At 36.2% G+C, this 24,208-nt stretch overlaps 1 protein-coding gene across 3 annotated transcripts in view; it reads left to right on the top strand.

Moving 5' to 3' along the window:
• LOC105788511 (protein SWEETIE) overlaps positions 1 to 18,234 on the top strand; it is a 31,265-nt gene extending 13,031 nt beyond the window's left edge. For 2 of the 3 annotated variants that reach the window (XM_012615439.2, XM_012615465.2), the window contains 33 exons: positions 1,036 to 1,146; positions 1,297 to 1,464; positions 1,612 to 1,698; positions 1,855 to 1,948; positions 2,473 to 2,541; positions 2,688 to 2,810; positions 2,888 to 2,956; positions 3,041 to 3,145; positions 3,410 to 3,498; positions 4,669 to 4,825; positions 5,403 to 5,552; positions 5,687 to 5,736; positions 5,883 to 5,982; positions 6,070 to 6,126; positions 6,231 to 6,298; positions 8,466 to 8,559; positions 9,979 to 10,199; positions 10,842 to 10,986; positions 11,105 to 11,173; positions 11,578 to 11,634; positions 11,747 to 11,833; positions 11,914 to 12,042; positions 12,201 to 12,404; positions 12,541 to 13,002; positions 14,040 to 14,105; positions 14,529 to 14,626; positions 14,730 to 14,826; positions 14,980 to 15,124; positions 15,925 to 16,235; positions 16,334 to 16,468; positions 16,556 to 16,720; positions 16,813 to 16,938; positions 17,268 to 18,234. In XM_012615439.2, the coding sequence (XP_012470893.1) occupies positions 1,036 to 1,146; positions 1,297 to 1,464; positions 1,612 to 1,698; positions 1,855 to 1,948; positions 2,473 to 2,541; positions 2,688 to 2,810; positions 2,888 to 2,956; positions 3,041 to 3,145; positions 3,410 to 3,498; positions 4,669 to 4,825; positions 5,403 to 5,552; positions 5,687 to 5,736; positions 5,883 to 5,982; positions 6,070 to 6,126; positions 6,231 to 6,298; positions 8,466 to 8,559; positions 9,979 to 10,199; positions 10,842 to 10,986; positions 11,105 to 11,173; positions 11,578 to 11,634; positions 11,747 to 11,833; positions 11,914 to 12,042; positions 12,201 to 12,404; positions 12,541 to 13,002; positions 14,040 to 14,105; positions 14,529 to 14,626; positions 14,730 to 14,826; positions 14,980 to 15,124; positions 15,925 to 16,235; positions 16,334 to 16,468; positions 16,556 to 16,720; positions 16,813 to 16,938; positions 17,268 to 18,023 (4,864 nt within the window). In that variant the 3' untranslated portion in view covers positions 18,024 to 18,234. The remainder of the gene's footprint in view (positions 1 to 1,035; positions 1,147 to 1,296; positions 1,465 to 1,611; positions 1,699 to 1,854; positions 1,949 to 2,472; positions 2,542 to 2,687; positions 2,811 to 2,887; positions 2,957 to 3,040; positions 3,146 to 3,409; positions 3,499 to 4,668; positions 4,826 to 5,402; positions 5,553 to 5,686; positions 5,737 to 5,882; positions 5,983 to 6,069; positions 6,127 to 6,230; positions 6,299 to 8,465; positions 8,560 to 9,978; positions 10,200 to 10,841; positions 10,987 to 11,104; positions 11,174 to 11,577; positions 11,635 to 11,746; positions 11,834 to 11,913; positions 12,043 to 12,200; positions 12,405 to 12,540; positions 13,003 to 14,039; positions 14,106 to 14,528; positions 14,627 to 14,729; positions 14,827 to 14,979; positions 15,125 to 15,924; positions 16,236 to 16,333; positions 16,469 to 16,555; positions 16,721 to 16,812; positions 16,939 to 17,267) is intronic. The other variant, XM_012615457.2, reaches the window with a different exon arrangement.
• Positions 18,235 to 24,208: the final 5,974 nt, after the last annotated feature.

Raw genomic sequence — 24,208 nt, 5'->3', positions numbered from 1 at the left:
AACAGGAGCCTTTCAACTATTACCAATTGGTTTTAGGTTGGGTTCCTATTATAAAATATAACATAGTATCATAGAAGGTGTTGCCTTTGTTTCCATGATAGGTCTGTTATACCTAAGATGTGAAGTAGCCTTGTTATCCCGATGTGTTAACATCATGCCATGTGATAGTCCTATTGCCCCTACACATGAGTGAACTAATTGAAGGCTTGATAAAATGAATCCCTTATTTGTAAAATTGGGTATCATTGGCACATAAATAAAATAAGGGCTTTGCCACTTATTGTCATTTCATTTTAGATTGGATCAGCGTCATAAAATTCAACATGATATTAGAATAGGCATTTCTCCCAATTATTGGTTCGTCCATAATAGCTATGTTTTACCTACAATGTGAAGTTCATTTGGCATGATGGGCCCGTCATTCCTAAATGTGAATTTCATGCCATGTGATAGGTTTGTTATTCCTACGCATGGAAGGGAGTATTGAAGTGGTGAAATAAAGTCCACATCTCTTAAATTTGGGTTATCTAGGTCAGGCCTGCCAGTTTTGTGTATTTATGTCTTGCTCATGTCCTATCCAATGTCATAAATGTGTTTAAGGTGCTTTACATTCAGATAAGTTTTGATCATTAATGATCCATCTTATTTAGATTTGGCACGTTCATATATTTATGTTGTGTTTGTGTTTTTCTTTTTCATGTTATATCTTGTTTTACATCAAATTTTAGTTATATTTTTCATTTCTTGTTCATGTCCAATATTGCCAAATCTACTTGAGCACATAAAGATAACATGGGTCTCTCCACCTATTGCCAATTGCTTTTAGGTTGGATTCCCTTTCTAAAATGCAACAATTAGCAAGAAAGAAAAAGAACTGGGGCCAACTTTTCAGGGTTATGAAATTTTTGTTGTTTCATCACCTGTTTTGACCTTAATAATCTCAACTAGTCTTAAATGATAGATTACTTTTTTTCATAGGAAGGTATACTATTACAGTTTTTGCCTTGGATAACTTTTTCTCCCCCTCTTTTCTAGTGTGTGGTCTGCAGCAATTGATGCACTTACTTCATTCATTCGATGCTTCGTGTCATCCAATTTGGCAGTTAGTGGGATTTTGCTTCAGCCAGTGATGCTGTATCTCAATAGGTATGACCTAATATGCTACCTTTTGTCCAACAAACCCCTGATCCCGATGTATATCCGATTCTAGTATATCATATTAATATAGTATGGAATTGGAGTGGCATTAAACAACTATAAATATAGGAAAAAAAATTAATATGCATTGCAAAACAGGGCTTTGTCCTATATCTCTCTGTTGGCAGCCAAAGAACTACTGGATATTAAGCCTGAAGTGGATATATTCATCATCAGAACATTAATGGGCTATCAATCCCTCCCTGATCCAATGGCCTATAAGAGTGACCATCCTCAAATTATACAATTATGTACAATTCCCTATAGGTAATTATAACTCATCTCTTATGTCATTTAACTTATCAACCCCCATTTTTTCACCTTTTTTTTTCGGAAATGAAGAAAATTCAGATATCTTTTCTGTTGAAAACATGAATGGTTGATTTTGCTGTTTGCTTTTGTTCTATGACAAAGAAATGCTTCTGGATGCGAGGAAAGCTCATGCTTGATGTTCCTGTTAGACAAAAGAGATGCATGTTTGGGCCCCTGGATTCCTGGAAGGTGTCTGAATATGTTCTTTTTGCTATATTTTTTCTTTCTTAACATTTTTGAGATTTTATAGCATCTATTGGATAACCTTAAGCATTTTTTGAGTAGAGTTTATTTCTTCAAGTAGAAAATTTAAGAGTTTTCCCGGTGTTATTTGTCTTTTCTCAGGGATTGGTTTGAAGATGAACTCCGTGCTTTTCAAGGTGGAAAAGATGGACTCATGCCTTGTGTATGGGATAATGAATTGTCGAGTTTTCCTCAGGTAATTAGTTGTTTTTATGTGCCTCAGATTTGATTGGGGAGGGCTGTGCTAAGATTATTTTGATTGGTAGAAAGTATGCATGGTCTTCCCCTGTTTCCTTAGTTTCCATGAGCTACAATCTTCTGTTTGTAATCCACATGGTAAAGATTTCTGGGAATGCTCTTAATTAACAGAATGGTTGGAAGTAAGCAGAAACAACACCATAGCTGGAGCTTCAAATGAACTTACAAGTCCTTCAGGCTTATTTTTTCATTGGAAATCTGCACTCTCATAAATCTCTCCTCTCTGCTTTGGTTTTCCAATTTTGAATAAGAAAAAGTTTTCTCTTTCTTAGTTATGCAACCCATATGACCTTTTTGAATATAACTCATGAATCATGTTTATGAGTACTCCTGGTTTTTTTTTTTTCAGGCTAATCTTTTACTTTCCTTCTGTTTAGATGGCCTGCATTTTGTCTTCGTCACCATTGATTTAGTATTTCTAAGATTTTTGGGTGTTTTCATTTGTATTTAATTTTTGTGTAGCCGGAGACTATAAACAAGATGTTGGTGAATCAAATGCTTCTCTGCTTTGGAATCATATTTGCTGCTCAGGTAAGATAATACTATGTTGTTTGATGTTTATTTTTCTTTGTTCCAGTGAAATTATACCATTTTGTTGGTGCTTTATTTTATTTGTTTCACTTAAAACTCTGGCTCTCCAAATTACTTCCACATAAATCGGTCTATCTAAATGGCAGAATAGTGGTGATATGCTGTCACTTCTTGGAATGATGGAACAGTGCCTAAAAGCTGGGAAAAAGCAACCATGGCATGCTGCAAGCATGACCAACATATGTGTGGGGTTACTTGCTGGGTTGAAGGTGCTTGCTATCCTTATATTTTTTGTATTGGAAAAATTCAGTGGGTATTTAATCTTTGATATATTTATTAACCTCAGGCTTTGCTCGCGTTACGTCCACAATCATTGGAGTTAGAGATATTGAATTTGGCTCAAGCTATTTTTAAGGCACATCTCTTATCAGAAATAGTGATTTTTATTGCATAGTTGAGCATTAGTTCCATCTGGTCATGACTTGTTTTGATTTGATAGGGTATACTAATTGAGGGGGACATTTGTGCATCACAACGTAGGGCGTCATCAGAGGGTCTTGGTCTTTTAGCTCGCCTTGGAAATGATATCTTTACAGCCAGAATGGTCAGTTTTTACTTGTGATTTTCATGCCCTGTTTCTGTATTGTTTTGTTAAAAATAGGCCTTTGAGATCCCAGGAAAAATACATTTGGTTTCTTTTTTCTTTGCTTAATAAAAAAAGCATTCAATTTAGTGACATCTATGCTTTCTGTTCTCAAAATTATAGGACTCTTTGAATTGTTTTATTTAATTTGATTCAGCAGCCGTTTGATTTGACTGGAATGAAATGAGAGGATGTCAGTAACTAAGTTTATTTTTGCTAATATAGACTCGATCGTTACTTGGGGAGCTAAATGGTATAACAGATTCACATTATGCTGGCTCAATAGCTCTTTCCCTTGGATGTATTCATCGCAGGTGAAATATCAAAACTTTTCTATTGCAAATGATTGTTTTTATGTCTTAGTTCTTTTGCTTAAAAATGGATTCTTAGCTTCTAACTGAAAAGTGAAGGTGTAAGATAAATTGTTTAATATTAAATTTACTGTCAAAATAAATTTTTAACAGAAATGGGTACTGGGCAGTGGGTTCAATGTGAGTTCCTCAAGGAGTCCGTGGCTCTAATTTAAAGATTATAAAATTTAAATTTTCATATCTAACCTAATTGCATTATTTTTGTTTTTGTTTCCTTTGAAATTTTGGGATTGCCTACCAGAAGTCATGGATTGCAAAATATGATCTGGATAAGATACCAACTTATGCACATGGGTTGAATCTGACTTGAATTTGGGAGAAGGCAAACTTGTTGCTCCAGTAGTTCTTTGTTGGAATAGATTGGTAGCAACTTTTGTTTTCAAGTCTTGTTAAATTCACTATTGGCTCCATTATTATTTTTATCTCCACCCTACTATAATTCTTGGGTACATTCATGACCTTTTACAACTTTTTTGTTGAATCGAATTCCTACTACTGATTTTATATTGTTTTATGTTGCAAAATCTTCCATTAATAATTAATTTTAATCATCCTAACTTCATCTTTATCAAATATCAGTAACTCAATTTAAGGTTCCTATTGAAGTCAAATCAAGTGTTTACAATTGACTGCCAATGAATCTATTTGGGAATGAAGGAATTAGAATTCATTTGCGCAAAACCCTTTCTGGTGTTTGTGGTGTTTAATGGATGCTTAAACCAAGACTTGTGACTTAGCTTTGTCAACTGGTGCTACCTTTACCGTGAGGATTACTGATTTGACCTTTGTATGATGGTTCAAGATTAGAAATTGTTTTGCTTGTAACGAAACCATTTAATGAGTTACATTATCTCTGGTTTAGCTTCTTAAATGCTGTTTTACCTTTTCATTTATTGTTTGAAGTGTTATTCTTTATTAATCTTCCCGTGGGGTTTTGCCACATTTCACTGTTGCTCCTGTGCTGAATTTTAAACACAATGCCATAGTTAGATCCTTGTTAATCTTATATTACTATTTTTTATTATCTACGATGATAGTTATATGGTTGTTTGCAATATCTTAAATATAGAGGGATGTATGTTCATAATTATTTTTTTATATTCTTTGTTGCAGTGCTGGAGGGATGGCACTTTCAACTTTAGTGCCTACTACTGTAAGCTCAATAACTTTGCTGGCTAAAAGTTCAATCCCCGCCTTACAGATCTGGTCGTTGCATGGACTTCTTTTGACTATAGAAGCTGCTGGCTTGTCCTTTGTATCTCATGTCCAGGTAATCAAATTCATGACTCTTGACTCATGTGAAAAAAGCAGATAGTGCTGGGAGTCTCTATGGCTTGGAGTGTCTTTTATCCATTCATTTGCTTTCTCAGAGTTGGGTGGTAATAATTTTTGAAAGCCCTGGCATACGGAAATCTCTTGAACTATCTATTACATAAGTATTGATTGGAGCAATGAAATTTATTCAATACTAGTCTCTTGGATTAATGCAAAGCATCACATTTTGAAAATTTCATCACGAAGGATTTTTGACTTGTTAGGAAAAAATATCAGAGTAATTGACTAATTGCTAAAGAAAGGTTGTTTGATGCCCTTTATTTTTCTACACTTGTTACATCCATTTGTTTCAGTTGTTAGCATCAGACTAGAGATGGAGGCGAATATTATGTTATCATAAATTGGGTAAATTTAAAGTCTACTATTATGGCTTTATATCTAGATCTGGTCTCTGCACGTATGACCAATTGGTACTAAGTTGGATGAGTAGCCGTCGGGTTTAGGTAGATGTTTCATTGATAACAACTTCTGTTGCTCTTTCCACATTCTCTGCTTTCCCTCGTAAAATACAGGCCACACTGGGCCTCGCTTTGGAGATTTTGTTGTCTGAAGAGAATGGAAGGGTTGACCTCCAACAAGGTGTGGGACGTCTTATAAATGCAATTGTTGCCGTTCTTGGTCCTGAGCTTGCCCCTGGCAGCATTTTCTTTTCACGTTGCAAGGTACTTTTTTCTCTGAATTTCCCTTTTGATCAGATGTAGATTTGGTAGGCTACAGTATGCGTGAATTAGAACTGTATGTATTTGCATCCTCCTTTTCATCTTGAACTTATTATTGACATCCATTTTTTTTCCAGTCTGTTGTTGCAGAGATTAGTTCCTCAGAAGAAACAGCTACACTACTTGAGTATGTACTGAAAATATTCCTATTTCTATGTTTGCTCTCTCAGTTTTTCTACTGTGCCACCACTGCTTGACTTGACTACGCATTGGTGGAATTTTATGTTCTACTTTCACAATGGATGATAACTTAATAGCCTATTAATCTTTCAGGAGTGTTCGTTTCACACAACAGCTTGTTCTTTTTGCTCCACATGCTGTTTCAGTGCACTCCCATGTCCAAACTCTTCTGCTGACTCTATCATCAAGACAGGTTCTTTCCTCTTTACTTTGAAAGTTCTCAAGGGCGTGGCTTAAGTTTTTGTCCAATCTGCTACTAAGCAGGTTTTCTTTGAAACAGCCTGCATTAAGGCATCTTGCAGTCTCCACTCTACGGCATCTCATTGAGAAGGACCCTGTGAGTAGTGAAGTCATAAATTTCCACATTTTTATATTTCCATTTTCTGATGCCTTAATCTCTTTTTTATTTTTTGAAATACTGTGTTCATGGTATCCTTTCAGGTTTCTGTCATTGATGAACAAATAGAAGATAATCTGTTTTGCATGCTAGACGAAGAAACTGATTCAGAGTATGTGGAGGATACCCATTTAAATATTAATTTGATTTTTAACTACCAAAATGTTGAAATGACGTGAATGGTAGAATCTATACTTATGTTTTAACATGTTTATTTCCTCGTTTTCTTTTTCTCTGCTAGTATTCTCAACATCTTCTGATTTTTTCCGTCTACTTTACAATTATTAGTTGTATTAAAAATGGTTAGGTTGTAAATGTATGTTGAATTTACCCTTTGTCTAATGAGATAGTTTAAGTTGGTTTCCTGTCCAGTCAATCTTTCCCCTACATGTTTTGAACGTGTTGGACTCTTATGAACTTTGAAGCTTCTTGATAGTTAATGCATCTTAGATGTCTTCCATTAGCAATGTTTCTGTTTTTTTATTTATTTATTATTTTATTCTATTTTTACTTTATCATTTTTATTAATGAAATTTCCTTATGTTTTTCCTGTTAAATGCATCTTTTCTTCTTTCAAGGTATCTTGTTACAAGACCAAGAATTTCCTGTGTATATCATCGTATCCATTGAATTTGCAATGAACTAGTTTCTCTCTTTTAAGTAGTGAAATGAATAGGTGCGCCATAAGAACAAGATCGGTGGTAATGCTCTGGCCAGTGATTTTTTTATTTCTCTTCAGCGATTCCTTCAGAGTTCCAAGGTCCGAGGTCTTTGGTGTGAGGTTGTTGCACCAATTTCCAAGGTTCACTGAGTTGATGATTAGTTCACCATGTTTGATAGGAACTTGGTGGTCCTATGTGATGATAATCTTAGATGACCTAAGATTGTTCAGGTGACTGCCTTGGGAGTGTCTAAATCCAATCTGAAAGGGCAGGAAACGTTCACGTGTTGATCTGGGGAATTGATTCATGGAATCATTTTAATTTTATGTGCATAAAAAGTGTACTTCCTTTCCTAAGTTTCAGTTATTTTTATGTGGTGATTTTTCCCTTTCAAAAACAACCAGACATTTAGGCAGGTTACACACTTGTCCCTACTTTATTTATTTATTTGTTAGTTTATAGTCAATGTTTTTAGCTTATTCATTCCTCCCTCGGTCCCATGTGCTTTGTCCATATTTTGTTTTCCGGTATATCTTAAAGTTCTGTGATTCAGTCTTTTTTGTTTTTTACATTCCTCACCAGTTTTCATGTTTCTAAACTTTCTCCATTAAAAACTGAAAGTTAGTATGTAAAGAAAAAATTTCACCTTTTAGTATGAACTACATGATTTTTTCTACCTTAACCTCCCTGCCAATTTGAACATTGACAATGAAATGTCAAGGATGAAGTATTACTTGATGTACTTTATCTTTTAATTCAGAGTTCTTTTCCTTAATGTTATTTCATAATTTTAAAATTTATTTAATCAAAGATAGTCATAAATTGTTTTTTTGTATTGTTTGATTGCATATTTAACCTTAACTATGAAATGAAATGTTATAATCTTAGAGATTGTTACTAGAATACTAATTTAATAGAATCTTCTTTTGCACATTGTACTAGATTATGCCTTGCTTTCATGCAACACCAAACACCTTGATTAGATCTCCACTTGTAGCATGGTCAGTGTAGTAATTAGATACGAAGGTCACTACATTGCCATGTTGATGACAATACCATCCAATGAATCCTTTGGAAACTTCTTAATGTTGATTCGATCAATGTGTAATTTTCTTAAAAAGTTATAGTACCATTTTCAGTCAGAATGCTGTGTAGATGTTGGTTTTTGACAAGTTATCCTTGCAACAGGAGGAAACAAATATCTTTTCAACATTGCAAGTCTATCCTCAAGATTCCTCCCTTTTTTTCACTTCATCTTTTTATGCCTTTCTATCAAGCCATTTTTTTCTCTCCCTTTTACTCAAATATAAGGTGATAGTATCACTTTCAATTGTAAAGCTGTGTTGATGAGGCTGCCTGAAATTTCTACTTTTGCCTGGAACAGATGTTTATCTGTCTCTTTTTTTTGTGTTGTCTTTTTGGTCATATGTATACTTCTGTCATTGATATATTCATGGTTTTGGATAACATGACAAGAAAACAAAAAAGGGCATGGGTGGGGGGCGGGGGATAATAATTGGCTTTAAAGCTTTTGCTGCGTAGTATTTTTCTTTATGTAAGGCTTGGTCTTTCAGTTGCTTCATTCATTTTTTTAAATTTTTTTTATCTTTTTTGTAGGATAGGGAATTTAATCCGTGGCACAATCATGCGACTGCTTTATGTGTCTTGCCCTTCACGTCCTTCTCGGTGGATATCAATTTGTCGTAACATGGTGAGTTCCCTGCTCTTCCATGGCATATCACCCCAAAATGAATTCTGTGTTTAGTTGATGCAGTACTTCTCGGCTTTGATAATATATAAAGGTTAAAGGGATGTTTCCTGGTTACAGAAGGATGTTTGCCATATTTTACTATTCATTTTAGTTAGTATTTTTAGCCCCTTATATTTACAGTTCTGCTAATGCTGGAAGGGACTTTTTTATTTGCTTGTTTAGTTTTATTCTTGTAATAACTTAGCTAATAACTTTTGAAATTCTGTATCCATATTATCTATAAGCATGAATTCATGTGATGCTTGTGAGATCCTCTTTAGAGTATTTTCTTCTTTTGATAATATAATAATGTGCTTTTCTTCTGTCAATATTGTTTTTCTCTTCTATTTTATTTTTTGGGCTATTTCGTCGCGCCTCTCTTGTGGTCTCTCTCTCTCTCTCTGGTTTCAGTAATGAAGACAAATACTTATCGTCTTCATATAACTGGGACACAGAAGAACTTAATAGGACTTTCCATTATGATTGGGATGAAAGATGGTAAACCCATTCGGTTACTTATCCATTGAGTAGTTACTTAAATAGAAGCTTAGCAGATTCTTCCGGTTTATCCTGATGTGAGGGACTAGAGAAGTGCTATTATGTAATTTTTGTGTTAAATGTGTATGAGAGTCAGATGCTTTCCTTAGTCTTCATTACATCTGGAATTGTTGGCGAGTTGATTTTGGTCCTTTCTCCTGTTATTCAGGAAAACTTTGAATGGAGAAATTTCATTTTTCCATGAGATAATATACATTGCAAACTTATAGAAGTGATTTATATCAATGTGTGGATAGATGGTGTTTGCTAACCTGAGACTGGTTGTGGCTTTTAAACAGGATAGTAGAAAGTTTGCAGCAATATGAACTTTCCTTTTATTTTCTTTAGTTATTTCAGGTGGCTTTTAAACCAAGTGTTCCTTTTAGGGGGGTTGGGGGGTGAGGTATGTCAGATAGCTTGGTTGTGGGGCACTTGGCCATAAGTTTCTCAGGGCCTGAAATTGCCTTACTCCTACATGGTATCATTTTCTTATGGGAGAGATTTATGTTACCACAAGTTTTGTGGCCCCTTTTGGAGAAAGGGAAAAAGAAAAATGATATCTTTCTTCCCTGTGTTAGTCTTTGTGCCAAGTTTGAAGATTCTGGTCGTGGTGAGTTGGATTTTAGTTGAAAAAGGTAAACAAGAAGAACTTGGCTTTCATGCATATGTTCTTTTGTGGTATCCTGTTGTGTTGAATGATGGTATTTGCTAAGAGTTTTTGACATGTTGAATAAATGTTGTTTTCTTTGGAGTATGAAGAGCTGTTGAGTTCAAGCATTTTTTTGTTCTTGTTTGTAGTTGTTTAGTAAAGTACCAGAAAATTTCATTTCCATCTTTTCTCAGGTCCTTGCTATGTCAACAAGAGCTACTGCTGAGATTAGTTCCGGAAATGATTCTACTAGTGGTCCAGATGGTGACTCAAGATTAAATTTTGGAGATGATGATGAAAACATGGTCTCTGACTCTAAGCACATTCCAGTTCAAGGTCATGCATTTGAAACTTCTATTGTTGGTCGCAATAGAGATAAGCACCTCAGATACCGAACCAGAGTTTTTGCTGCTGAGTATGTGATTCTTCTTTATCTCTACATTTTGCTAACCTGTCATGGTTCTCTGATTGTCAATGAACTAAGTAATAGATGTAGCTCTTCTTCTGCTTGTTTATCTGTTAAGCTTTCCCTTTTTAGTAGTTGAGGAGGCTGCCAGGGATTGAACCCTAAGAGTTCAACATTGTACCAACAGACAACATGGCTGTTGGCATGTAATTCTTTCTTCTAAATGTTCAAAACCATATATCCAGTTCTCAAAATATTTATGCTTTGCAGAATGTCTTCTGGCATGCTCATTATATGTTTATCTTGAATAAAAGTACAATATCTGGTGGAGGATATGTTGTGGATTTGTTAGAATGTTCACATGAAATTTATTCTGTTGCCCTTAAGCCATCACATTGTAAAATCTATTCAAGTAGAACCTATCATCTAAAGTTCTTTGCTTTCTGTATGGAGTCCAAATGAAATGATTCCTGTGGGAAAAAGTTCGAAGTCGTAATCTGAGCCTTAACTTTAAACTAAACCTGCACATGTAGGCCTACAAAGCCTGCAAAATGTACATGTAATCTGTCTATAAAAATGTCACTTTTTTATGACAGGCTTCATCTTTATCAGTAATAAGGTTTTCTAGTTAAATAACTTGCTGGTTTATAGGTGCTTGAGTTATCTGCCTGAAGCTGTGGGCACGAATCCTGCACATTTTGATCTCTCTCTAGCAAGCAGAAAAGTCGCAAATGAACAAGTCTCTGGTGATTGGCTAGTCCTCCAAGTTCAAGAGCTAATATCAGTTGCTTATCAGGTTCTGAATAAAAAAAATATAAATAAAAAGTCAATAGTTTATGGAAATATTGTAACTTAAACACATGAAATTTGATCGAAAGCTGACACCATATTTTTCTATATGTTATTTTTCATAGATAAGTACAATTCAGTTTGAAAACATGCGGCCAATCGGTGTCCGACTTTTAAGTTCAGTTGTAGACAAGGTTAGTATGGGGAATGCTAGTTATATCATTTAATTAGGTAGTTTTCTTCGGCTAAATACCTGTTTGAATTTTGAACTAATATTTAATGGCATAAACTAGATACACTTCAATCTTTATAAATGTTCCTAATGTACATTTTTATTTTGCTAACCAAATAATATGTCCAACTTTTTTTGTAGCTACTGATAGTCTCTTGTTATTTGTTCATTTAACCAATATATTTTTGGCATTAACTTTTGAAGAGTCTCCAACTAAGCAAAGTAGCAATGGATGCTAATACAACCTATAACTTTTCATGTAGATTTCTTGGGTTCAAATTTAAATGATGGCTGAGGGATAATATATCGAATGATTAATGTTGGACAATGTTAATTTGTTTCTGCTTTCCTTGCTCTGTATTTCAGTTTGAAACAGTTCCTGATCCTGAGCTTCCAGGACACTTTCTACTAGAACAGTATCAAGTAAGCTGATGCCGTTGTTGTGTATTAGTATTTTCTCTAAGGATGTCAGGGTTCGGTGTGATTTCGTATTGTGCAATGGGTTAGTAATTATTGAAATCTTTATGAAGTTTAGGCACAACTAATATCTGCTGTTCGCACTGCACTGGATACATCATCTGGCCCTATTCTTTTGGAGGCAGGTCTGTTGCTGGCTACCAAGGTGGGAGCATTTATATGTTTATAATATTCAAAAAGATTTTTGGACATAAATATGGTTGTGGTGACATGTTACAATTTCAGATAATGACAAGTGGAATAATTAGTGGTGACCAAGCTGCAGTAAAACGTATATTTTCACTATTATCTCGCCCATTGGATGACTTCAAGGACCTATATTATCCGTCATTTGCAGAATGGGTCTCATGTAAGGTATGCTGGTTGCAGAACAATGAATGCACCGTGTAGAAAAGATCCATTTCACATAGTTAGTACTAGTATAGAGTGGCGGTTGTCTCTATTTTTTCATTTTTGCTTCTGGATGGCTCTTTACAATGATGAAGCTCTTACTAATTTACTATTTAAAATAGATCAAGATACGACTTCTAGCCGCTCACGCCTCCCTCAAGTGTTATACATACGCCTTTTTGAGGAGACACCAAGCTGTTGTTCCTGATGAGTATCTAGCATTGTTACCATTGTTCTCAAGAAGTTCAAGCATTCTGGGGAAGTACTGGATCTCGCTTTTGAAGGATTACAGTTGTGTGTGCTTGCACCTAAATCTCAAAAGAAACGTAAGCTGAACTGGTTGTGAACCTGTTAATTTTAACAGATGTAGAATACTTGTACATAGACACAAAAACACTTTTTGTCTAAAATATAATAAACATAACTTCATTAACATTGTATTTTCTGGCTCATTTCTTATAGTGGAACTCATTCCTTGATGCTATTCAATCACCTCTGGTCTCGTGTAAGCTGCAGCCTTGCTTGGAAGAAGCATGGCCTGTTATTTTGCAAGCACTTGCTCTGGATGCAGTTCCTGTGAATGTTGATAGGAATGGAAACTCTGAAGCTGCTGCTGAAAATATGTCAGCAAACAGCTTAGTGTCTGGGTACAGTATGGTTGAACTGGAATCCGAAGAATACCAGTTTCTGTGGGGCTTTGCTTTGCTTGTTATATTTCAGGGACAACATCCAGCCCTTTGTAAACAAGTTATACCGTTAGCCTCAGCTAAAGCAAAACATGATGGTGATACTCCTGCTGAGGATACAACTTCTCCAGGCTTGAAGTTTTATGAAATTGTTTTGCCAGTGTTCCAGTTTCTTGTAACACAGAAGTTTTTCTCAGCTGGTTTTCTTACCGTAAACATCTGTGAAGAACTGCTCCTGGTAGTGATCTCTCTCTTTTCATTTCCTGTTTAATTTTTGTTAGCATTTACTTTGTGCCTTTTTTTCATTATGCTTTCATAGTTTTTATCTGTTTGTTCCTCGGTTTCTAGATTAAATAAAAGGAGTTTAGGGATGCGTTTTTGTCTTCTCACTTCAAATTCTTAGAAAAATTGTGCTACCTGAAACATTCTTTTATTCCGTAATCATGCTTTCAAGTGGCAACATTCTGACCAAAATCGGTTTGGGTGCTGATGCAATTGGTTGAGCCTATACTCTTTTGAAATTTTTATTTGCTAAAAGTTACTACTGTCCTAGGCAGAAATTGTGTATATACCCAGATGGTTTACTATTTTTATCATTTCTGTAGATTAACTGTTATGATATAATTGACTTATTTTTATGGGTACCAAAGGTGGTGGTATTTGGTTTTGGTAATTTTGATGAAAGTAAGGACTTCTATAGTTGTTTACCATTAAGGGCATCTTCTACATGGTGACTCCATTGTCCTTTGAGATTGAATGGCCTGATTTATAATTTGACTCTGCCAAAAATAGTGAGAAAAGGAGAAGGCTAACTATAAAACCCTGAAGAAAAGAAAAGGAAAAACCAAAAGGAAAGAATTGAGAATTTTCTTAAAGTATACATGGCTTACATATTATCATCAGTAGCGATAGCTAGTGGATGGCATTACATATTTGACCAAATTACTCGCATTGTGCAAGTTTAAGGATCAGATTACACCAAATAAAAATTGTGGAACTGCATTAAACATGTGAAATGATTTTGATGTCCCTATACCTTTATTCCACTTCGCTATTAAGGCTCTAAAGACCAATATATTTGTATGTGTTTGTCTGTATATTTGTTTCTATATGACAGCAAAGGTATAGTCTTTTAAATCTGCATGGCAATGTCAAACAAAATATTTCTAGGTTGCTCTAATTTCAGTTTAACTATGATAATTGTGCTATGATGATTTCTTCTATCTAGTTTGGAAATAAATTTTACTATCAAATTGTCATATCCAATCCATGCAGGTCTTCTCTTATTCCATCTACATGGATAATTCATGGAACAGTCTTGCGATATCTGTTCTATCTCAGGTAACTCTCAGTTCAGCTGAAATAAATTCAAGTTCTTGCTTCAAATTTGATCTCACGATGGCCTTTTATTAGTATTGTTGGAGAAAAGCATTCACCAAACTCAAATTATCTGTGATCAATTTTTGCAAGTGATCAACTACATGACTGAGAATGTGTTTCCTTCCTAAATTTCCATCTCTTTACCATCATGCTTTCTCTTTGAGATATTTTGCTATCCCTGTAAATCTGCATTTTGTTACACATGCATTACTGAATTCTTCCCTTTAATTCTACTTCCCTTCTATTATTAGGTTATGAAGTTTTGATTCTTTTAGCAAAACCAACAGGAGATGTTTGTTTCCCCAAAATTAGTTGTATAAGTTTAAAATGATGAATTATTATAGAGTTGATGCTGAGAGTTCTGTTTTCTGTCTGCTTCAATAGATTGTGCACAACTGCCCTGAAGATTTCCTTGAAGCAGAAAATTTTGCTTGCCTAGTGGTGGAACTTTGTTTGGGTTGCCTTTTTAGAGTTTTTCACTGGTATCAAATTTACCATGATATTTAAGTAATTTTAGTAGATTGCTAGTGAAACTCATCGACAATTCTAACCTTGGGCAATAATGATCTTGTTTTCTGCATTCAGTGCTAGTGCATTCTCACCTGTTCAAGCCTGCTGGGAAGATTTATTGTTTCCACTATTTGTTGCTGCGAAGACAATAATGAGGCGTTTTCAACCAAAAGTGTGTTTGGTGTATTCTTTCAGATTTCTATTATGCCATATGATTTTGTCTTGTGATTCTTTACCAAGATTTATCTTTGGCTTATTGCACTCTTATTGGTTATTTTGTTTTTAATTACTAACTCATTGCCTACTGAACCACATGTGTCAAAAGATGCCGAAACACCTGCATTCAGTAGCATTGGCATTTCTTTTGATTGGCTACAAATTCATTAGACAAGCTTCAACTGAGTTGTCCCTATCAAAAGTTACTGATATTGTGAAGTGTGTGAATTCCTCGTTGAAGAAACTCATTGATGGTGAGCATTTTTCCTATTTTTTCTGTTTACATTTATAAGAATACACCTACATTTTAATCATGTAATTTATGTTTCTTCATAGGTCATTAAGATGATTTTGCTAAGGATCTGAAAATAATATCTAATATTCATTAGATTTGTTAGTGAGTATTTTGTTATTTCATTGAAATTTAACATTGTTTTTCAGCTAGATTTATGCATCAAACCATGTTATGTGGAAAATTAACTTTTGTGCTTCAATATTTGAATTTTTATTGTATCAAAATCAGTTTTCCAGGAAATGTTTATGCCTTCTTATTGCCGCAAATAAAGTTCTCAAATGGGCTTCTACAATGTATCGAAATTAATATGGAAAAATTATACTGCTACAAAGTAGTAGATAAATCACATTAACAAAAAATATTTTTTAGCTAAGCAGTGTTTGTAAATTTGTAGGTAAAAGGGAAAATTGTTTAGAAGTAAGAGGAATGATCAGTGACATTCAAAGAAAGAATCATGTTGAAAACGTAAACCCATGAAATTAACAATAATTAAAGAGAAAAGCTTTTTCTGCACTTATGCTGCTGACATTAACCATCTGATTTCTGAATACCACATTTTATTTGATGATTCATTTTTCTACAAATGTTCTTGAAAAGGAGCACATACTCTTTTTGGGTGAATGACGAGGGGAAAACACATCATTTAAGAGTGATGGTTTGGTTAGATTTATTGCATTGTCATGTGTATCAAATATGATCATATTGTGGCTGTTTACTCATTTATGGTTGCATGGAGGCTAATTGAAATTTATGTTGCAGATGCTCCTAATCTTGGTGATGATGCCATTGTCCACCTGAGAAATATTTTATGCACTTCTCTGGATGAACTTGCTGATTTGACCAAGGATTGCATTGAAGGCATTCATCTCCTGCATAATAAGAGATCTGACTTACGCAAACTACTGCTATTGAAGCTTGCATTCTCTATTGAACAGATAGTTATGTTGCCCAAGATAATGCATGAAATTCAATGTCTAGAAGGCAACAAAGATAGTGATCCTATCTACTTTTCGGTGCTTAAATTTTGCACTGATTGTATGCTTACTATACTGACTGACTCAAATTTACAGGTAACTTGAACCTTTCATGTCTTTAAAGTCCAGGTCTACCTGCCTGTTTTATGTGCAAAACAGTGTATGACTGATAATCAAACACTTTTGAGCCACAGGTACAGGCTATTGGTTTGCAGGTGCTGAAAAGCGTGGTACTGAAAAGTAACAATATGGAAGACAACAGTTCCATCGTATTCTTTATTGGAGAGCTGGTTGGGGGCATTCTCACCATAATCAAAAACATGTTAATGGTGCACCTTCTATTCGTTTCCACAAATTTAAACCATGTTGCTCCTAGCAAGTAATTTTCTGAGGATTTGTGTTATTCTTGGTGACAGAAATCCATGACTAAAGAATCAGTTGTTATTGTGGGGGAGTGCTTACAAGTCCTAATGCTCCTGCAAACAGTTTCAAAAGAGAGTGATTGCCAGAGAGGGTTCATGAGTCTCTTTTTGGAAGCTATTGTTATGATCTTCTCGGCATCAGAGGATAATTGTTCTCAGGTAATTTGTTCAAGAACCTTCAACATTTGAAATTGGAACAAGTATTTCTGTGGTTGTTTTAAACAATCTTCTGTTTATGATCATGTTGGTAGGAAGTCAATGACATAAGAAACACCGCCATCAGGCTTGTTTCTCATCTTGCACAAATTCCTTCTTCGGCTGGTCATCTCAAGGATGTGTTGTTATTGATGTCTGAGACGCATAGACAGCAACTTCAGGTGTTTTTGCGTTCTATTTCTTTCTATATAAATGACAAGTTTTTCTATTGTGATTGAAAGAAACATAAAATGGGACATTTCAAGTTTGGTAAACTTTGTTAACTGTATTGTTAGATCGAACCTGATGGCTTTGTTTTTTCCTTTCAAGAAACATAGATTTAGTTCACTAATGGTTTTTCTCCACATGTTTCTGGTAGAGCAATGGATTCAAATTTTTGATATAAATAGGCAATTGAAGACTTTGTTGGCCAAAGTTTTGTTTGATTTGCAATTTTCATTTTTCCCATGGCCACATTGTTCAGAAATAATAATCACCATTCTTGTTTCAGGGGGTTATTCGTGCTTCAGTAACACTGGACCATAGTGTTGGAGAAACGAAATCTGTGGCACCGCCATTAGAGATTAAACTACCAGTTCCACTTGAAATGAGAAGAGAGGACAATGCCTTACCATCTGCTACTCAAGTGAAGCTTAAACAGCAAAGTGAAGAAAGATATTCATCTCCATTAGCCACCCCTATAGGTACCAATAATGATGACATGGAAGAAGATGAAGAGGATGAAGACGATTGGGATGCCTTCATGTCTTTTCCAGCCACAAAGAATGCAGCTGAAACTGATTTTGTAGTTGAGAGTACAGTAAAAGAATCGGACCATGGTGAGTCCATCTCTTCTGCTTTGGAAATCAGTACTGATAATAGTCAGCAATATTCATCTTCAGAAAATCACAATAGTATAAATAACGCTAATGCGGAGCATTCAGAGGTTGCAACAGAAATATTATCTGATTGCTCAGGTGACGGAGGTAACAGGGAGAAGATTTTGTCTGATCTTGCAGTTGAAGAAGTGAAAGAATTATCCGCAAAGATAGAGGAGCATGTGCAAAGAAGGGCATCAACTGAAACTGGACATAATGAAGATGCTGAAGGATCAATCAATGTAGCAGGGGATGATGAGCAGCAAAAGGAGAGTTCAGATAATAAAGTCGATACTGATTTAGTATCAGATACTCTGCCTCATGTAGGGCTTTCCGATACTGAAACCGAAGAGGAAGCTGAACATAATATGGATCAGGAACAGCATTGAAAGCCGGGGAGGGACATTGATGATTGGAAGATAAGTTTTTTTTTTCCTCATGAAGTTTTGTATGTTTTGGCTGCCAACTGATAAGAGAGAGAGAGAGAGAGTTGCTGATAGCCATAGAAAGGTTTGAAATCACATTGAACGCCTTATTGCAGGATGTTGGCCCGTGACTTTTTAGAGTTGTTTATTATAAAACCATGACGTTTTTTTTTTATTGGTGGTTTATAATGAAACCAATAAGCAGCCGGGCAGTTAATCTTACTGCAAAATAGAAGAAGGAAAAGAAAAAATTACTTTAAAAGTTTGGCCCCTGAGAAAACAAATTCTATTTGTATTTTTTGAAAATTGAAAATGAAAATCTATTTCTCAAAATAAATATATGTACTAACTTTTTTTCATAATTGAAACATGAGATATAATTACTAAATAGTGATTAATTTAGTGTATGTTTTAATTAAATGTGTTATTAATATAAAATAAAATTAATTTAAATAAAAAAGTGGTTCTAGACTTCTAGTATTCGTGGCCATCTCTCCGGGGTTGATGGTCTATATGCGTTCTCTTACTAAAATATTTCGAATATAGTGGAGGTGTCTGCGAATTTGTTCCACAATATTTGCAATTGGTCAATTTGAGAAATGGATTAATCAGACTTCTTTCCTTAATCCAGAAGATTTTCTTAAGACAATTCAATAGTTTTGTACGGTCTTGTAAAAAATTGTTACCAAAAGGAACAAAAAATTAAGACCATTCATACCAACCTGGGCAGTTCTTAAGCAATCAAGCTTCGATCCTCCTGTTGGAAGATGCATCGTTGATAATATTATTACTGAATAAAAATGATTCATGTAATACGTAAGAGGTCAGGCAAGTAAGAGCGGATGGTGACTAAAATTAATCTCAAGAAAACTTTTGATATATTGGATTGGAATTTTATAGAGGATATACTTGTTGATATTGAGCAACATAGTCAGTTATGTAATTTTGTATTGTGTCACTAAATTGCTTTCTGTGTAGATTGTTTGGAATTATAATTTATTTGAACATTATTTATTTGTAGCCGAATCAATTACTCACGCAGTGAGTATGGGTAGATGGGAACTAATTAAGCTAACAAGGGTGATTCGAGTGTTCAGACGGCTTAATTTTGTCAACAGAAACTTCGATTGAGCAAATGAAACTTGTTTAGGATAAATTGGATGCCTTTTGTTATTGCTTCATAAGCGAGTAACTAAAGCTACGTATCAATATTACTAATATGAGATAAAAAGTCTCTAAGTGCAAGCTAAAACTCTCTTGCTATCGGAAGAATAACTCTCACCGAGGCATGTTGGTCGTCGTTCTTATGTATGCAATACAATGGACTTTTCTACAGAAAGGAATATGCTCGATAATGGAGAAAATCATACGAAACTTTGTTTGGGGCACACAGAAGACAAAAGAAATTCTTTTTTTGACAACAAGACCTAAAGAGGTCAACCTTCAATTAATAGCATCATCAATTACAATATTATGGATCACCGTAGGGTAATCCATACCAAAAACCAAATGACCCTCGTGAGTAATGGCAGAATTGCACAAAAAGTCTGCCACCTTATTACAGTTACGATTGACCCAATTAACAGCCGCATTATTAAACATATCCATAGTTTTAAAGCATTCATTAATAAGGTAACCCATGATAGTAATATCCTCCCTACGCTTCTTAATTCTGTTCGCGAGGCTGGCAAGAAGACAAAAGATTTGATTTAGTGAAAAGGGGAGATATTTGTCAACCGACGTCTCAGGGTGGCCTTGGAATTAAAGGGTTGGGTTGACAGAATGCTGCCTTGGGTTTTATCTGTTGCTTTAAGATTGTTCGGGATGAGGAGGAGCAAAGGAAGAAAACAGATCAGAGCACAGAACAATGAAGCAAGATGCAAGAAATATTTTTACTTGCTCACAAATGTGCAGCAAGGGATCTTATGGCTGATATCTCATTTTGCTCATTCATTCAACTAGAAAAAACAATACATTTATAACCAAATACATCACCAAATACTACCTACTACCACTAATCATACTTTGAAACAAGTAAAACTTAACTTGCACACAAGCTGATTATGTCAATCAGCACCTAAAAACATCAAAACAATACCAACTTTATTAGGGTTTAATATAGTTATGTTATACGTCAGTTATAACTATACGTTAGTTTCTGTTATAGCGTCTGTTATAGTTAGTTACAGTAGCAGTTAAGGAACGGTTTCTGATCTAGTATTAAATATGTGTAACACACTCAATGCAATAATCATGAATACAGCAGTATATTTCTTGAATACTCTGAATCTCAACATGGTATCAAGAGCTAGGTTCCTTTTGCTGTAAACAAGGTTTTTTTTTCTTCGATGGCTACAGATGCTGTTCCAGACGGAGTGCAGGTACCTGAGACACCTCGACAATCCTTCAACACTAGGGAGGCTGCACATTCACAGGGAAATGACATGGTTTGTGCGTCGACAGTCCATTATTTCGCCAAGCATGACACCATCAAACTGTCATCACATAACTTTCTGTTATGGAAACATCAACTTTTGTTGATTCTTGAAGGATATGGGCTTGAAGGGTTTGTTCTCGGTACTATTTCCGCTCCTCCTACTGTTGTTGTTGATTCTGATGGTCAACAGGTCGAAAATCCAGCCTTCGTTGTTCATAGGAAACAAGATAAGTTTCTCGCTTCATGGCTATTGTCGACTGTTATAGATGATATCTTAGTTCATCTCACTAATGCTAAAACTAGTTGTGCTATATGGAACACTATTGAAAAACGATTTAGTGCAAAGTCCTCTCTAAAGATCTCGAGCATGCGTCATACGTTATATTCCCTAAAGAAAACAAATCTTTCTGTTAAAGACTATGTGGCTAAGGTGAAACAGCTTAGTGATGATTTAACTGCTGCAGGGAGTCCTATATCTGAGCAAGAACAGATAAGTGTCATCTTAGCTGGTTTGTCGGTTGATTTTGAGTCTGTTCGGATATTTGCATCAGTTACTCCTCTCTCTCTTGACTTGTTAACTGAAATGTTACTCGACTGTGAATCACGTCAATTGGAGTTGTCTACAGAAGTTTCTTGTCAAGCAAATTTGGCAACTCGACAATCTGGTAGTGAGGCTGTTTTGAAACAGTCTTCTGAGCCTTCAAACGGTTCTCAGGGGTCTAAACAAACCTATAGAGGACAGGGTCGAGGTTTCTCTCGGGGACGATCCCGTGGTAATGGTCGGGGTTGGTCCAGCAGCAAGCCACAGTGCCAGTTATATGGTACGGTGGGACATCTGGTTCAAACCTGTTTTCACAGATTTGATGAAAATTTTTCGTGTTGCGTGTCCGTCTGATCCAGTCAATGTCATCAACTGCATGGGTCTAGTTGCTCTTCCTCGGCTCCTGCTTGTCAAACGATCTTACATTGCTGTGGTTCCTCTAGTCACGGTCAACCGGCAGTAACTTCACAATCAGAATCTGTTTGGTATCCTGATTCGGGAGCTACAAACCATATTACACCGGATGTGTCTGGTCTCACTAATGCAGCTCCATATGCAGGTACGAGTCATGTCACTATGGGTAATGGTGCATCTGTTTCAATTGCTAATGTAGGCTCGTCCACTCTCTTAACTGGTACAAGACTTCTCAAGCTGCAGAATGTGTTACATGTTTCTGCTGTATGCAAGAACTTGATGTCTGTTGGGCAATTTGCAAAGGATAACGGTGTTTATTTTGAATTTCACCCATTCTTGTGCTTTGTGAAGGACATTCAGACAGGGATGACGCTACTCGAGGGCCAGATGCATGAAGGCTTATATCGGTTCCAATTCACCACGCCCACTCCTGTTACTGCTCCATCTCCTTTGAAGTCCAGTTCGAAACTCAGTTCCACTTTGGTGAACAGTGCGCAGCTGTCCTCTACTTTGTGGCACGATAGACTTGGCCATCCTTGTAATGGCGTTTTAACCCGTGTGTTAAGATCTTGTAATGTTCCTTATAAACAAAATGTTTTGAGTCATGTTTGTACAACCTGCCAAGTGGGAAAAGCTCACAAGCTTCCCTTTTCTACTTCAAACACTGTGTATTCGGCCCCCTTTTCACTTGTGGTATCTGATGTATGGGGTCCTGCACATTTACCTTCAAATGGATTTCGTTACTACGTCTCCTTTGTTGACATGTATAGTCGGTATACCTGGCTCTATTTTCTCAAAAACAAGTCCGATGTGACTCAGTGTTTCTTAAATTTTCATCAGATGGTACGAGTACAATTTGGTAGTTCTATTAAGAGTCTACAAACGGATGGGGGAGGTGAATATCGTGCCTTGTCTCCACTCTTGTCTCGGCTTGGGATTCAGCACAGGGTTACATGTCCGTATACCTCGGAGCAAAATGGTGTTGCCGAGAGGAAACGTCGTCAGATAGTTGACATGGGGTTTTCGTTGTTAGCACGGGCCAGCATTCCTCTCCAGTTTTGGTTCTATGCTTTTGTACATGCTGTTTATCTGACTAACAGGCTTCCTACTCTAGTTTTAGGTCATTCTAGTCCGTATGAAGTGCTTTATAAAGTTAAACCAGATTATAGCTCCCTCAAGGTGTTTGGGTGCTCTTGCTTTCCCGATCTTCGACCTTTTCAACGACATAAATTGAGCTTTCGATCACAACAATGTGTTTTTCTTGGGATGGTACCTCACACCAAAGGCTACCGATGCCTTGCTACTGATGGTCGAATGTTTTTGTCGAGGCATGTCAAATTCGATGAAAGTAAGTTCCCTTTTCGTGATGGTTTCAGCAAGGAATTACCAGAAATAAGGGAACATCGATGTCCGTCTGTTCTTCCGTTAGTCACACCGAATACTGATGTCGTCACCTCAGCACAATCTCTCTTACGGTCTAGGCTGGGAACTGGTTCAGGTCAGTCACGTCTCAATCAGCCTTCAGCTAGTACTTCAGCTGACTCAACAACAGGAGTTTCTTCTGATTAGCTGGTCTCACAGCAACCATCTCTTGGTACGTCTGTTGACCCTGCTACGATAGTTGAGGAGTCTACTGTTGATGTTCAGACTGCACAAACTGTAGCACAAACTGTAGCAGCTTCATCTACTGCGGTACCTTTAAACTGTCACCCAATGCAAACTCGCTCCAAGAGTGGTATATTTCGACCAAAAGTCTTTTCCTCTGTTCTAGATGAGACCGAGCCTTCTACCATTATAGAAGCTTTTCAGAGTCCTACTTGGACTGCAGCAGCCAATGATGAGTACAGTGCGCTGCTTGCTAACCACACATGGGATCTTGTCTCCTTACCAGCAGGTCGTCGTGCTGTTGGTTACAAGTGGATTTTCCGGATTAAGAGAAATGCGGATGGAACCATCACTCGGTACAAGGGCAGATTGGTTGTTAAAGGGTTTTTGCAAGAGGCTGGGGTGGATTTTCAGGAAACATTCAGTCCTGTTGTCAAGCCGACCTCCATTCGAGTTGTTATAGTGTTGGCCGTGTCTCTCAACTGGCCTCTTCGGCAAGTAGATATAAACAATGCATTCTTAAATGGGGATTTAAGTGAGGACATCTACATGGTTCAACCACCGGGTTTTGAACAAAGTGGCTTAAATGGTGAACTTCTGGTCTGTAAGTTAAAGAAGGCGCTATATGGTCTCAAGCAAGCTCCTAGAGCCTGGTTTCAGAAGCTAAGAGAATTTTTAGTTTCCATGAACTTTGAAGTTTCCAAAGCTGATGGCTCTCTTTTCATCCTTCGATCAGGTGAACGGTTGATGTATGTGCTAGTTTATGTTGATGACATTATTGTCACTGGCAATGATTCTCAGGCTGTAGATCAGTTTGTCAGTAAACTGAATTCCCGATTCTCTTTAAAGGACCTAGGTAAACTTAACTATTTCCTAGGCATAGAGGTTCAATACACAGCAGAGGGAGTATGTCTGTCGCAAACGTAGTACATTCAGGACCTACTTTGTAAAGCGGCCATGGATCGTTCTAATTCTCTTCCTACACCGATGGTAACAAACTGTCACCTCTCAGCCCTAGGTGGAAATCCAGTCAATGATGAACATCAGTACAGAAGTATTGTTGGCGCTTTGCAGTATGTGGTGATAACCAGGCCTGGCATTGCATACTCCGTAAATAAGGTGTGCCAGTTCATGCATAAGCCGTTAGATGTG

This window comes from Gossypium raimondii, chromosome 7, assembly GCF_025698545.1.
Source record: "Gossypium raimondii isolate GPD5lz chromosome 7, ASM2569854v1, whole genome shotgun sequence".
In the NCBI taxonomy this organism is placed as follows: Eukaryota; Viridiplantae; Streptophyta; class Magnoliopsida; order Malvales; family Malvaceae; genus Gossypium; species Gossypium raimondii.
Note: the sequence above shows the minus strand (reverse complement) of the source record. Positions and strands in the feature narration are given on the sequence as shown.